This window comes from Capra hircus, chromosome 9, assembly GCF_001704415.2.
Source record: "Capra hircus breed San Clemente chromosome 9, ASM170441v1, whole genome shotgun sequence".
Classification (NCBI taxonomy): Eukaryota; Metazoa; Chordata; class Mammalia; order Artiodactyla; family Bovidae; genus Capra; species Capra hircus.
Window position 1 is genome coordinate 7,199,956 of NC_030816.1, and position 16,310 is coordinate 7,216,265.

Genomic DNA, 16,310 nt, shown 5'->3' on the forward strand with positions numbered 1-16,310 from the left:
CTGGAGTAGGTTGCCATTTCCTTCTCCATGTATGAAAGTGAAAAGTGAAAGTGAAGTTGCTCAGTTGTGTCCGACTCTTAGCGACCCCATGGAATGCAGCCTACCAGGCTCCTCCATCCATGGGATTTGCCAGGCAAGAGTATTGGAGTGGGGTGCCACTGCCTTCTCCGGAATCTTGAACTAGTCTCCATTTATCGTTTGATTTCTTTTACACCCAAAATAGGAGTGCTGCATGGACTATTACAGGGAATTAATAGTCCCTGTTCCTTTAAATTTTCCATGATGGGTTTTAACCCTTCCTTAACCTTGGACTTCAGTGGGTACTGCTTTTGACGTGGAAATAAGTGTGGCTCTTTAAGCTTGACAACTACAGGAATAGCATTTTGTGCTCGACACACAGTTTTTCATCAGCCCACACTTTAGGATTTGCATTTTGTCCAATTAATGGAGAGAAAGAGCAGGCTCCATTTTAACGAAAACAAAGGCCTGGACCTTGTTCAGTATATCCCTCCCCAGAAGGGGTAAGGGAGACTCTGGCATGATCAGAAACTCGTGAGAAAACTGCACAGAGCCCCAGCTGCAGCTTAAAGGATGGCTGAAATAATAGTGTTTCGCTCATCCTGACAGTCCCATTACAGTAGTGGATCAGGAGGAAAGTGGACCAGGGGCTTCAGTGAGCAGAGAAAGTTGCCCTGGTGTCCAAAAGAAAATCCACTGATTGGCCCCCCACAGTTAGTAATACCCAGGGTTCCTCAGTTGCAATTAGGATGGGAGCTTGTGTGGGGGCCCCTAGGCACCTTCAGTCCTGATTGCCTTGAGAGTCCAATCGCTGGGGCCTACCCTTCAGAGGGCAGTCTCTTCTCCAGTATGGTCCTTTGCAGACCGGACATGGAGCCAGGTTCGGCTTAGATGCCTGCGGGCAATCCCACTTGAGGTACCCCCTCCTATCCACAGTAATATGAAGTCCATCCCTTTTTATCCTGGGTCTCTCTGGGCATTTTCCCTCAGGCTGTTTCAGAGCTGGTCTAACAGCCATTTTGGGGCTTCAGTCTTTTGCCTGTTTTTTTTTTTTTCACCTTTCCTCCTCATATTTTCTACTATAATAGATTGTCTGAGCCAGTTGGAACAGATTATCTAAAGACTGATTTGTTCCATATGCCTGTTTTAGTAGCTTACGGTGGATATCTGGAGCCGACTGAGTGAGAATCTATCTTTTAAGATTATTTCTCTCTTTGAATTTTTGGAATTAATTTCAGTAAACTTGAGGAGAGCCTCCTGTAGTCTATCTAGGAATTTACCAGGAATTTCCTTCCCTCCCTGTTCTGTGTCAGCCAACTTAGCATAGTCTAAAGTCTTAGCACTCAATCGCTTGAGTCCTTCAAGAATACATCTGACAAAGTGGCTCTATTATGGGAATTTCTTGGCTCCCAGTAAGAAGGAGGGCTATTTCTTGTTCCCTCTTTCCCCTTGTCTCATGGTCAAGCCATTCATCTCCAAAAGTAGTAGCTTCTCCCAAAACTCTAAGGTTTTGAGGGGTCAGTGTCTATTCCAAGACATACATTACATCTCTCCAAGTAAGGCCATAAAGTAAAGTTAGTTCTGTAAAAGCTTCTATGTACTTTTTTGGATCCTCTAAATAGGCTCAACCACAACTGGGACTGTTGGAATTTCTACTGAGCCTGAGGCAACCTGTCCTTGGAAGGGTGCTCTGACTCTCAGCCTGTTCGGTTGGGAGCGCCAGGTCCAGGGGCAAAGTTAGAAGGTAGGAGGGAGCTGAAGGTTTCACAGCACCCTTAGGACACAAGTCTGGCATGTCTTGAAGAGGGATAAAGAGCAACACATATGGCGTTTCTACCCATTTCTCTTGTTTTCTAACTACTGTTTTAGTTGTAAAACAGTAATAATTGAGATCTTTCAACCAGTCAGTGTTCCCTCTTCCAAAGGATACTGTGGCCATTCAGTATCACAGAAGATCAGGTGTGTCTTTTTTTTAAAACTCGGGGGATCAAACTTCTCCCAGTTTTTTAAAAAAATACATTTTAAAGGAGTGGTTATGGAACTGGAGCTAACCAGAGCTAAGAAAAAAGCGTCATCCACAGCCGTGGCTTCTTTCCTCTGGAGACGTCCCTCTCTGCTCTAGATGGGGGTGTAGACAGACTTTCCACGGAAGCTTTCCTTCCCTGGTCGGACTTAGTCTGTCCCTTACTGACGCAGGCATCTTACTTGTCCTTCCCGCTTCTGCCACCAAGGCGGGTGGAGATGCACCAGGGGTAGACCTGATGGCATCGCAAATGGATTTCGAGTTCCTTACCACTAAGACCTTTGTTTGATTTGCCCTTTTCCCTGATGCCCCCCGGAGTGTAACAGAGTAGCTCTCCTGGAATGTTTCCCAAGCTAGGACCACCACGGGAAGCGTCCGTCTTCCATGTGCTTGTGCACATTGCTGAGTTACATTGCTGACCGCAGCAGAAACGGTGAGCCATCAAGGGACGAACAACAACCGAGATGTCCCTTCTGAGTGCGCCACGCCAGTATAGCAAAAGAGGTGGTGGAGGGCTGGCCAGAGAGGAAAAAGTGATTTTTGTCCTCGAGCTACTAGGGCCAATCCTTGCAGTTCATTTCCACAGATTCCACACACACAGAAAATATCTAAGGATTTGAGACAAAAGCCGTCAGAGAGCCTCCTCGGATCCACTAAGAGCTAGCACTGCCAAAGGAAGAAGCCCATTGTACTTCCAGTCTGACCAGATCCTGCAGTTCCTGACCTGTGTTCTCGAAAACCTCATGGTCATCAGCAGTGCTTCTGTCCATATAGACGGGAGGCACAGCCGTGACGAAGACTCACTTTCAGGTCGCTGGCCCCTGAGGCAGGCAGCCAAGAGCGTGACCTCTAGCCTGAGAGACGTTCTTGGGGCTAGAGCTTCGCCTTGCTCCCAAACGTGCTCCTGTAACTCGGCTCGTAGCAAGGCTAGGCTTCCATACATGGGGTCTAAGTAAAAGTCCATAGTAACAGCATGGATCGCAAGTCCCTTGAAAGTCCATGATCTTAACAGATTAGGTTAGTAGTTCTAATTCCCGGGCAATTACGATATGGTCAAAGGGACCAGGAAAAGCTGACCGAGGAAGGGAAGTTCGGTCCACACGCTTCTCCCATTTCTGGCTGCTCCCCTTGCAGGGACATTGGGTGTTTCCCGGCGTGGGCAGGTTGGTATAAACCCTCGACAAGGCTCCCTTTTCCAGGACTGCCTTCAGTCATTAGGAGGCGCCATGAAACCGCTGAGAAGGGCTCTTCACTTGCTTCGTGCGGGGTGTGTCATTCATTCACACAAGCACACTGAAGCGTTAGTAAAGCAGAAAACGTGTATACTGAGAAAGCAGAGAGGGCAGCGCTCTGAGTGTTCTTGCCTTGTCCTGAAGATCCCGGATGAGCCCCCAAGGTGATAGCTTGCAGTGGACGGTGTCAGATTTGTCATCTCTGAAGAAGACGATTTAGCTTTGGGACCAGGGACCAGGCTTGATCACTCAAGAGCTTTTGTATATCAGAGTTTTATTGAAATATGAAAAGGGACAGAGAAAGGTTCTAACATAGATATCAGAAGGGGCACGGAGTGTCCCCCCCCATTTAGGTCTTTAATCCGTAAAATTGTAATCTTATTTTTATCCTCTCAGGATTAAATTTATGCAAATCCAAGGAGATAGGTTTTTTTAGGTTCTTTTTAATATGTCTCTTCTTGAATCTCGTTCTTGGCATGCTTTTATTTTTTTAATGGAAGATTAAGCCTTGTTTGCCATGTTGTCCCTTAATTAGTTGTTAAAGTAATGAAGCCTTATTATTCTGCGTAATTTATTGAATGCAATGAAGCCGTTAGTCAGTTACTGGCAGTTTTTCAAAGGAGGTGGGCCAAGACGCCAACCCACTTCTTTCGGAGCTCCAGCCCTTAGAGTTGTGTGTTCCAGGGATCTGCTAATTACTAGCTGACACCTGATTCACAAGGCGGGAAGGACTGAGCTCTTGAACGGCGGCCACGGATTCACAGGCAGGGCGGAGCGTGTGCTGGCTTCTAGCCTTGACTCCTGGCTTGCAGACCCTGCTGCTTGGGGAAAGAAGGCTTGATGATGGTGAGGAGCCTGTGTGCTGCCTTTGGCATGCTTGCCAGATGTTATCACTGTTGTTCTTAACCCTCACTTCGGTGCTGAGCAGCTGAGAGCTGCTAAGTAGAATATATTATTCCAGTTGGATATGTCTGTTTTCCTGTTTGACTGTTTCTTTGTCCATCCATCCCTTCATGTTTCCATTGGTCCATCCATTCACCTGATGCTGGATTTAAGCCATCAACGAATGGTCTGTAATTAACCTCTGAAAGCACTGTTGAGAATTGAGGCTGGGAGACATTTTCTGTAAAGGGATAGGCAGTAAATATTTTAGGTGTATAGGCCAGGATGTCTCTTGGAACTACTCAGCTTTGTTGAGGAAGGGCAAGAACAGCCATAGGTAATATGTAAATAAACAGAGGAGGTTGTGTGCCCAGAAAGCATTGTTTACAAACGTGGGCTTGCCTACTCTTGGTTTAGACAGTTGGAAGCATCTGACTGAATGAACCTGCTTTGTGTGCTACACACACACACAAACACACATAAAGAAAAAAGCCTTTAAAAGTGTTTCTGATGCTCTTCTAACAGCTGTGTCTCAGGTTTCTTGGCTTAATCGTCATCTGTGTTGAGGTTTACCCACAAAAGTAGTTTTATAAGTTTTACTATTTTATTTGTTCATTTATTTCATTAAACATACTGATGATTTAAAACGTTCGTTTCTCTCTGGCACTGGTTAAAGACAAGTCATTGGACTGGAAATATACAAAAATGCAAGGAATAAAATTTTCTACCATATCACTGATAGCAGCACCATTAAATTTTATGATTTTTAACTTACAAATATGATTTCAAGACTATACTTTTGATATGAAAATATGACCAGTATATACTGTTGAGTGGGAAAGGAGATTATGGAAGGGTTCTAAATAGCATGTACAGTGTGATTATATTTGTGGAAAGAAAACAAGATTTACCTATGTCTTTGAACTGTGCAGGTCCATCTATATGCAGATTTTTTTGACAGTACCCATTACTGTGTTACTACAGGGCCAGAGTTGGTTGAATCTGAGGATGTGGAGGATCAACTCTAAGTTGTATGCAGATATTTGACTGCACAGAGAGTCCTCGCCCTTAGCCATAATATTGTTCAAGGGTTAACTGTGTATGCATACTTACATACTGTAAATATCTGAAAAGATAGTGACAGCCAGGGTTCTTAATTTTTAAGTGATGAGATCAACTTTGTCCAATATAAGCAGAAAAGATTCATTAAAGGATAACAGGTAGCTCAGAGATCCCTGGAGTACCTAAGAAGCAGGGTTGTGTGTGTTTGTGTGTCTCTGTGTGTACTCAGTCATGTCCAACTCTTTACAACCCTAAGGATTGTAGCCCGCCAACTCCTCTGTCCATGAGATTTCCCAGGCAAGAATACTGGAGTGTGTAGCCATTTCCTTCTCCAGGGAATCTTCCCTGCCCAGGGATTGAACCCATGTCTCTTGCATTGGCAGGTGGATTCTTTACCACTGAGCTGCCAGGGAAACCCTGTGTATCTAGATTCAGTACCCCAAATTTCACTGCGTGACTGGTGTTGCAAAGATATCCCAGCAGATGGCCATGGACATGGGACTGGGTAGATGTCTGAATCGCTGATCCCACTGAGCTTGGACGCTGGATCTGCTGCCACAGTTGCCAGGATTCTGGAATGCTTGCTGGTCTCTTGTGTCATTGGCTTCCGCTTCACAGTCTGTCATGGGCGGGAGCATTTGATGGGCAGAGCCCACATTTTATGCCCTAGCTGCATGGGAAGCTGGGAAAGTGAATATGTAGACCTGACTTCCGTAGTGGACAAGGGGCCCTGCTTCATAAGGATCATAGGAAGATATTTAAGATCTTGTCTTAGAGATATTTAAGATCTTGTTATCTTGCTGGACAACAGCAAGAGTGAGAGCTTTCCACTGCAGACACCCAGGAAATTGTTGGCATTGATTACTTCTGGACAGTGGAGTTGGAAGGGCTGACTGGAGAGCACAGGGAACCTTTTAGTTTACCCTTCTGTGCTCCTTGAATTAAAAAAAAAAACTCATAATTTGTACAGCAGAAATTAACACAAGATTGTAAATCAACTGTAATAAAATTTAAACAAAACAAAAAAAGGCAAATTCATATAACAATGATAATGAAAGGACTCTGGGGGAAAATGAAGAAAAGGGAGTGACCTTTTTTTTCTTATCTCTTCCATTGTTATCCTGCTTCATGTGGTAGTTCAAGAAGACTTCCCATCATCGTGGGAGCAATTTGGTTTACTCAGTTTCACTTAAAAAATCATCATACCATTTCCTCTTGAGTTTGATCAACTCTCGGTTACTTGTACTTTGCTGGGCAGAGATATCATGAAATGGTTTTCTCTGGGATACCAGTGATGTATTCTTCCTTTGGCTTGGTGGAGCTGATTCAGTTTGTCTCTGAGGTATACAGAATTCAGAGTTGAAAACTGAGGTGTTGTCATCTGCCGTGGTTGGTGAAAGTGTCCATAGTTGTAAGACGCAAAAATAAAATATGCTTAGAAAGTAGGCCATATTATGTGTTTTTTTCCTGTTTTTCAAGCACTCATCAATTTCTTTACTCTTTGATAGAAAAGTTATCTGAGAACTTAATTCAGTCCAATAAAGTTTTAGCAGGCATATTAAAATCTTTTTAAACTTTATTTTTGTATTGTTTTATGTTTACAGAAAAAGTATGAAGACACTATAGAGTTCCCATATACCCCTTTATTTGCATCTTATGTGTGATATACTTGGTATAATTAATGAACCAATACAGATGGTATTATTGACATTAGTATTGACTAAGTAACAGACTTTATTAAAATTTTCTTAGTTTTTCCCTGTAGCTGATTTGATTGTACTTTTTCATCCATGTAGTGCTGTCATATAGTAATTCTATTTCAGTTATCAATAACTTCTGGAATTTGGAGGAAGAATAAATAAATAAAGCTTTGCCACAATGAAGTTCTTATATTCTTTTTGCATAAATGACACATAAGGATAACTAACCTTACATTTCTTTCCCCCCTCGTTTTATGTTCAGTGGAGCAGGTTCCTGTAGAGCCATACAACATCCCCCTTTCCCAAGCTGAAGTCATCCGAGAAGGGAGTGATGTTACTCTAGTTGCCTGGGGCACTCAGGTCAGTAACCATTACAGCAATGGTTATGCCATTGGTAATGCCATCTTGTGTGTGGAAGCTCTCATTAAAAAAAAAAAATTATTTATTTTTAATTGGAGGATAACTGCTTTACAATATTGTGTTGGTTTTTACCAGATATCAACATGAATCAGTCATAGGTTTCCCCATGCCCCTCTCCCACTTGAACATCCCTCCCACCTCCCTCCCCCATCCTACCCCTCTAGGTTGTTACCAAGCCCGAGTTTCGAGTTCCCTGACTCATACAGCAAACTCCCATTGGCTGTCTATTTTATATATGGTAATGTATGTTTCCATGTCACTCTTTCCGTACATCTCACCCTCTCCTTCCTCCCCACTGCACGCCCCCACCCCCAGCTGTGTCCATAAGTCTGTTCTCAATGTCTGTGTCTCCACTGCTGCTCTGCACATTGGAAGCTCTCATTTAAAATTCTGATTCTCTGAAGCATTAAAAATGTCTCCCTTATTTCTCATATTTAAATCTTGTTTGATGCTATATCTGTATCCGGTACTGATTTCTGGTTGAAGGCAAGATGCCTTTCCATTCATATGCATATGGTGAGGCCTTTAAAAATATGTTGATGGTTTACAAAAATGTATTCATTAGACACTTTCTTTTGAAGCACACATTAGGCATCCTCACTACTTGTTGCTGCTTTTGACATCTTCTTTTTTTGGCCATTATTCTTATTATTCTATTGAATTAAAGATTTAAAAATTCTGTAATGCTTTAGAATTTTCAAAAGTTTCACACACAAGACTTCATATAATCCCATAAAAATCCCTCCTTTTTTATCCCCCATCACTGTAGGTCCCCTCTGTGCTTCTCTCTCCCCACAGGTAGCCACTAGTGTGTTCTCTGGATCTGTGAGTCTGCTGCTGCTTCTGTTTTATTTACTAGTTTGTTGTGTTTTTTAGATTCCACATGTAAGTGATATCCTGCAGTATTCTCTGTCTGATCTTTTTCACTTAGTGTAATGCCCTCCAAGTCCATCCATGTTGCTGCAGATGGCAAAATTTCATTCATTTTTTTTTTATGGCTAAGTAGTGTGTGTGTGTGTGTCTGTCTGTCTATCTATCTATCTATATTTCACAGCTTCCTTATCCATTCTGTTGATAGATACTTAGGTTGCATTCATACCTTGGCAATTGTAGATAATGTTGCTATGACCAGTGGGATACATGTATCCTTAAAACTAATGTTTTTCTTTTTCTTTTTTGTATGTATACCCAAGAGTGGAATTGCCAGGGCATATGGTAGTTCTAGTTTTAGTCTTTTGAGGAACCTTTGTACTGTTTTCCAGGGCGGTTGCAGCAATGTACATTCCAACAGTGTACAAGGGATCTCTTTTCTCCTTTTCCTTGCCAACATTTGTTATTTGTGTTGTTTTTGATGATAGCTATGCTGACAAGTGAGAGGTGATATCACGTGGCTTTGATTTGCATTTCCCTGATGGTTAGTGATGTTTTCATCCCATCTGTTTCCATCTCTTGTGATTACTTTGCTGGCTACATGGACCCATCCACTGGTTTAGCCTCATTATTTCACACCTTCCCCTAGTGAGCGGATCTGTCTTAGTTTTCCTCAGAGCTTATTATCATATGCTCTATTTCCAAACTTTTAAGCTCAGGACTCATTCTCTGGCCATAGCCTTCTATCTCTCTTTGGGACTGACAGGTATACACTACTGTATGTAAAATAGATAACCAACAAGGACCTACTGTTATACCACAGGGAACTGTGGTCTTTACTCTGTAGTGGTCTACATGAAAAAGCATCTAAAAAAGAGAGGATATGTGTATATGTATAACTGATTTACTTTGCTGTATACCTGAAATAACACAACATTGTAAATCAACTATTCTCCAATAAAAATTGAAAAAAAAATGATCAGTTTTTTTTTTTCTGTGAAAAGGAGGTACTTCTTATTTTAGACAATTTAATACTGTAAAATACAAAGACGATCATGAAAATCACTTGCAATCTGACCGCTTCCTTCTCTCTTCTGCACTTGATTTGTGGCCTGGAGAGCTGCAGCCCTGGAGGTTTCCCACCTCCTGTGGCATAACCAGCTGGTTGGTGTGCCACATCTGGTGGTGCTGCCCATGGTGGGCTTTGCAAACCTCATCTGCTCTCCTTGAGTCCCCCTTAAAACACTCACCCTCGGTGTGTGTCCTTGCCGCTCCTTTTACTAGATACGTTAGAGAGTGTTGGGTGGTAACTGCAACTTGCTTTTCCTTCATACCATCACCTCTGCTGCCAGTCATTACCTCTTTTTCTTTTGTTTTCCAAGAAGTGTCTGGTTTTCACAGCTACCTTTCCAGATCTGTTTCAGAATATATTCTGTTTCTCCTTCTCCAGAACTGCTTGCTGTTCATCAGCTGGTCCCCCTCTCCTGTGTCTTCAGTTTCTCCTTTCCATGTCCTTCTTATTAAAAACAAAATGTGTCTCTCTCTTTTCTATTAAAAAAAATACTTTTCTCTCTGCCACCTTTCCTTTAAATATCAGTGTCTCTTCCTCTTTTATCATTAAACTTGAGCAGCTACTTTCTATTCCCTATATTTAATTCCTTCATTTTTTTTTAAAAAAACTTATTTACCTGTGAGTTCTGTTTCCCCTAGTTAAAACTATTTGTGCTAATATTGCTAATCTTTCTAATTGCTACATCCAGTCCTTATCTTATATTACTGTAGTATGAGACACCAACTGACTGCTGTCTTTATGAAGCCTTTCTTTAGTTTCTGGGATATATTGCCTTCTGGTTTTCTTTCTGTTTCTTTAACTATTTTTTTGCTTGTTTTTATTCTCCACCTCCTCCTTTCCCCTTTTCTTCTTTCTTTTCCTCCTCTTCCTATTCTTCAGCTCCTGTTCCTCTACTTTCCTCTTTAATGTGGGTCATCTACAGGGTCCTATGATTTTTGCCCTTTACTTCTCCAACATGCCTTTTCTAGAAACCCAACCTATTCCTCTGACTTGATTAACCTTCTCTGTGTTGGTATCTTTGGAATCAGTATCTCTGGCACTGACTGCTTTCCTTTTCTCAAAGAATCTCTTTCCAGCTGTTTTCTGGACGCCTATATCTGCTTATTTTGTTGGGGTACTGGGCTTCTACATCTAAAAGAAATTCTCCTTGCAAGTCAAGTCCCCTGACCTTAAACACTGTCTCTTTTAGGAATGTCAGAATTCACCTCGCTTTTCCCTGTAGTCACCCTCTGCCTGTTTTCCTGTTTTTTCAGGTTCATGTGATCCGAGAGGTGGCTGCCATGGCTCAGGAGAAGCTGGGAGTGTCTTGTGAGGTCATTGATCTGAGGACTATACTACCTTGGGATGTGGATACAGTTTGCAAGGTAAGAATATAGTGTTGGTAGTATCCTTTCCTCTAAATCTGTTTACCAAAAACCCTTTCCCAAATTTGTTGGGTCCTTGCAAATAATTATTTTAAAATTGTGAGCTTCCTGAGCCTTTTCAACTGATTTTAAAACTTCAAAACTTATACCCTGAATGAAATGTATGAGCTTGCTGCTCAAGGAAACAAATCGCTTCAGGATTTTTCCCTCCCATGGTTCTGTGTTTAAAATATTACAACTCCTGTTCTGCATGCAGCCAGCTCGGGTTGACTTGTGTGCATAATGGACCAGTGCAAATGAGAACACATCAGGGCTGTTGGAATCACCTGGGTTTTTAAACTTCTTATTGGTTATGGTTCAGTAAGCCAGGTTTAATACAGCCAGCTAAACCTTTTGGCTGAATTCTCATTTTGTTACTTCTCTGAAAGAGAAGTGAGGTGGATTTTTTTTTTTTAAAGCAACTTCTTTATATAACTTTAATAATGTGGATCACAGGTTCATGTTCTGTCATGGGATTCTGGCTGCTCTGATTTACAGTTTTCTGTCTAAGTAGTCTCAAGAACTTTGGCTTGTTGAGATTGATCTTGTTCTTACTGTTCATAGGATTCATGTAGTCCCCTCTCAAGATACAGTTTAATTCTCACTTATTGGCTGTAACTGATATCTTTCACATTAATGTCTAGATGAGTTGGAGTGCATCTGTTACCAGATGGGTATATAAGGAAGGTTAAGTTCTTCTCTGTGTATGTGATGATCTTATCTACTGAAGTTTAGGTCACATTGCATGTAATTTTTCTTGATCTACTTTTACAGCAAATGAGTCATAAGACTGAGAATATTTCACGTTTGTTATATTCAAGAGTTTTGGCATTCTTGTAGTTTTTATAGGCTGTTTCTTAGGTTATTACATAAAAATAATCTGCAGTTACTGCCGCTATTAAAGTATAGCATAGGGTGTTTGCGCATGCTTAGTCGCTAAGTCATGTCCAACTCTTTGCAACTCCACAGACTGTAGCCTCCCAGGCTCCTCTGTCCATGGGATTTTCCAGGCAAGAATACTGGAGTGGGTTGCCTTTTCCTTCTCCAATAGCACAGGGTGTTTTTAGGAAGCGATTGTTTGATAATTTAGAGGAAGATTTAACGTTTGTTCAGTAAATGTTCAGTAGACGCACTGGACACTGGAATCAGTTGAGATGATTACAAATGGCTTCAATAATATTCTAAGTCCTTATATTTATAGTTTTCATAATAAAGGGCAGTGTTATAGGTTGAGCTACTTGTAACTACATGAAAATAACACTTTTAGCAGGCATTTTCAAGTCACGTCAGACATTGTTTCCTTTCAGATAGCCAGTGTTCCAAATTATGTTTAAACCCAGGCTGATAACCTTTGCCCCAGAGGTTGGGCAAAGGTTTGGGCTTCTTGTTTGCAGTGTGTCTCCCTGACTTGGGGGTTTTATATTTATAATGTGAATGGTGCTTTTGCATGAGCACATGATGCTATGTCATGGTGCAGTGGAGAGTACTGATGTATGGTTGGAACACATATTTACATGGGTAAACCTTATTTAAATATTTATGTACGTTATATAGTCAAAAAATTTGAAGCAGCTTATGGTAAATGCAAATGAAGTAACACTCCAGTTAGTAACCATGAAAGTAAAGTGAAAAGAAGTAGAGGAAAACAGAAGTGGAAAACTATTTTTATATCAGTTTGTAGTCTGTGAGCATGAACCCTGTCTCCACCCCTACCCTTTATTAAATCTAGTGGGTGCGTCTTTGTAGGATCCTGGAATGTAGACCCTGTTCCTTAGGACTCTGTATGACTGGAGATGATGAAAGAGGAGGCTAAAAGCCTCTACTGAACAAGGAAGAGATACAGCGAACCTCTGACTGATGCTTTCATCATGTTATTTTTCCAGCTGATGACCCTCCAGTTATAGTAGTGAAAGCCAGCTTATCATTTCTTGATGACTTTGAGTATATTTGTGCCTCTCTTCATTGTTGATCATGGTACATCTTCAGTTTTCTTTTCATGCACAAAAGAAAATTTTTGATACTTGGCATCTTCTAGGAATCAAAGATGATTTTAAGAAAGAGGACCCTATAACTAAACACTGATTTTAAAAGTGAGATTTTTTTTGTTTAATAATAATAATTCAACTATTAAATAACTACCAAATGATAATTCAACTTTTTTTATTTTTATGAATTCTATAGTAATCAAGATTTATGTCTATCTCTTTCAGTTAGTGCTGTTTTATTGGGTGTTTTTGTCTTATGACAAAATTAGATCTCTCAGCTTTATTCATTACATGTTAATCTCAACACCAAAATACATCGCTTGGAATACCTAGTCAAAAAAAGCCTATTAAAGGTAAACATAATTTATTGAACATAAACATTACCATACTGTGCATAGTACAAGGACTCTGGAACATTGGTTAACGTGATCTAAATTTCACTATGGTTTTAAAACGTTGTCATACTTTTTGCTTAAGCTTTAAAGCGTTGTTTAAAAGTTATAAACTGGAATAGTTGCTCGGAGGCAGAACAACAGAGTTTTTTTTTTTAATTAATTTTTTATTGAGGTATGGTTGATTTACAATATTATATTAGCTTCAGGTGTAGAACACAGTGATTAAGAGTTTTTATAGATTATGTGCCATTTGAAGTTATAAAATATTGGCTACATTCCCTGTATTCCCTATATATCCTTGTAGCTTATTTATTTTATACATAGTAGTTTGTACCTCTTTTCTCCTCTCTTGCCCCTTCCCTCTCCCCTCTGGTAACCACTAGTTTGTTTTCTCTATCTGTGAGTCTGTTCTTTTTTTGTTATATTCACTAGTTTGGTGTATTTTTTAGATTCCACGTATAAGTATTTATCTTTCTCTGTCTGAATTATTTCACTGAGTGTGATGTGCTCCAGGTCCATCCAAACAGCCGGGTTTCTGATTGTTGCTCAGAGAAACTGTAAAGTTGGAGACTGGAGTGGGCATAAGAACCATAGTCAGTTTATCTACTCAGTTCTGAACCTGATATTAAACAGTTAAGCCGGAAGCCACTGGAAAGCAGAATAGAAATCCTTGAGTTTTGAAGTATTTAGGAGACAGAGACCTACGCTGAGGCCTGGGGGTTTCAGTAGGGGTAGAATGGTCTAGGAACAGCAGTGATGAGGTTGCCAAGACCCGAAATGAGTGGTAAATTGACACTGACCTGCAGCTGCTCTTTACCTGCTCTTTACCAGTTTGTCTCAATTAGAAGCTGAGAATCCAGGTGTATAGAAACTTTGTTTCATGGGGTTGTAAATAGCTTAGTTGGTAAAGAATCTGCCTGCAGTGCAGGAGACCCCAGTTGGATTCCTGGGTCAGAAAGATCTGCTGGAGAAGGAATAGGCTACCCACTCCAGTGTTTTCGGGCTTCCCTTGTGGCTCAACTGGTAAAAAATCTGCTGGCAGTGTGGGAGACCTGGGTTCGATCCCTGGGTTGGGAAGATCCCCTGGAGAAGGAAAAGGCTACCCACTCCAGGATTCTGACCTGGAGAATTCCATGGACTGTATACAGTCCATGCAAAGAGTTGGACACAACTGAGCAACTTTCACACATTCACTCAAGGACAGAATTGGAAATTTGAAGGGTCTTAAATACATAGTCTCTGTCTCAAGATATTTGCCAAATTCTAGGGCTCTGTATGATGGCAGCTAAGCAGAATGATCTGAAATGCCAAGCTGTCACTTGAGGCTGAAGTGACAAAGGCCCATCATACTTTCCACTGAAAGCTGTGGAGTCAGGTCTTTGTTTAGAGGCAGTCAGAAATAGATCACATTTTCCCAAACCTGCATGCACCTCTATCCCTCTCAGTTCCTTATTGAATTAATGTAATTTACCTTATGCTCTTATCTGCCTACAGCACGGAGGCATCTTCCCATCACCTGGAACCTTTTGTTGTTTCTGTTCAGCTGCTCAGTCATGTCTGACTCTTTTTGACCCCATGGACAGCAGCACACCAGGCTTCCTTGTCCTTCACTGTCTCCTGGATCTTGCTCAAACTCATGTCCATTGAATCAGTGATGTCATCCAACCAACTCATCCTCTGTTGCCCTCATCTCCTCTTGCCTTCAATCTTTCCCAGCATCAGGGTCTTTTTTAATGAGTCAGCTCTTGGCATCAGGTGGCCTAAATATTGGAGCTTCAGCTTCAGTATCAGTCCTTCCAGTGGATATTGAGGGTTGATTTCCTTTAGGATTGACTAGTTTGGTCTCCTTGCAGTCCAACAGACTCTCAAGAGTCTTCTCCAGCACCACAGTTGGAAAACATCAGTTCTTCAGTGCTCAGCTTTCTTTATGGTCCAGATCTCACATTTGTACATGACTACTGGAAAAACCATAGCTTTGGCTAGACAGACCTTTGTTGGCAAAGTGATGTCTCTGGTTTTTAATATGCTGTCTAGGTTTGTCATAGCTTTTCTTTGAAGGAGCAAGCATCTTTTAACCTCTTAACAATCAGCATTCAATAAAAATTTTTTTTGCAAAGTATATGAAGAGACAGGACCAACTGAGCAAAAACCAAGAGAAAAATAAAGCAATAGAAAGCAGAAATACAGGTGATCCAGATATTGGAGTTAGCAGATGAGGACGTTATGATTATTATGGTTAGGAACATAGAGAAAAAAGAAACAAAAGAGGTAAGAAGGTATAGAATTAGTCTAGATAATTGAAGTGAGTGTGTATGTGTGTGTGTATCAAGCATTGTAGAACCAAGAAAGATTTTTTTGACCGAACTCAGTGGATGTGTTTAAAAGCATATTGAACTTAGCAGATGATACAATTAATGAACTAGAAGGCAAGTTAATAGAAAATGTCTAAACTGAAGCATAGGCAGGAAAAACAAATAGACTAAAATAGAAAAGAGCATAAAAGACATTTGTAATGTGATCAGAAGATCTGTTGTAGGATTGATAAAGGAGAAGAGAGAATGAATTGCTCAGATACAATATCTGAGAGTATTTGTCATGAAACTTTTGTAACATCAGCCTGCAAATTCAAGATGCTTCATGAACCGCTAAGAGGGATATATTGAAAGAAAATTACATCCATATACATGATGGAATGACATCTCAAATTGCTGGAGATGCCAACCTAGAATTCTCTACCCAGTGAAAACATTCCTTTAAAATTAAAGTGAAATAAATAGACAAATAGAATTTGAGAGAATTTATCAGCAGTGCATGTTCACTGAAAGATGTAATGATGCATGTTGTAATCTCTAGAGTAACAACTGAAATAATAGTGAAACTGTATATCCAGCAAATTAAAAAGGGAAGTGTAGATTGATAAAAATATTGACTAGACCACAAGAAAGAGAGGAATACATGTGCAAAAAACAGTTGTGTCAATAGAAAACAGTAAGATGACAGATAAAAATCCAGGTATTTTTGTAAAGATTAAATGTAGATGAATTAAATAATTCAAGTAAAAGACTGAGATTTTCAAACTTTATTAAAAAATGATAGTGATAAATGTGCAGCTTAAACGAGATATACTTTAGGGACTTCCCTGGTGGTCCAGTGGCTAGGACTCTGTGCTCTTGGTGCAGGGGGCCCGGGTTCAGTCCTTGGTCAGGGGACTGGATCCCATATGCTGCAACTAAAATCCTGCATGCCAC

General features: G+C 40.7%; 1 protein-coding gene across 1 annotated transcript in view; it reads left to right on the forward strand.

Moving 5' to 3' along the window:
* BCKDHB (branched chain keto acid dehydrogenase E1 subunit beta) overlaps positions 1-16,310 on the forward strand; it is a 261,887-nt gene that overhangs the window by 84,516 nt on the left and 161,061 nt on the right. Inside the window, exons 7-8 of the mRNA XM_018052910.1 lie at positions 7,180-7,277; positions 10,533-10,643. Of these exons, the coding sequence (XP_017908399.1) occupies positions 7,180-7,277; positions 10,533-10,643 (209 nt within the window). The remainder of the gene's footprint in view (positions 1-7,179; positions 7,278-10,532; positions 10,644-16,310) is intronic.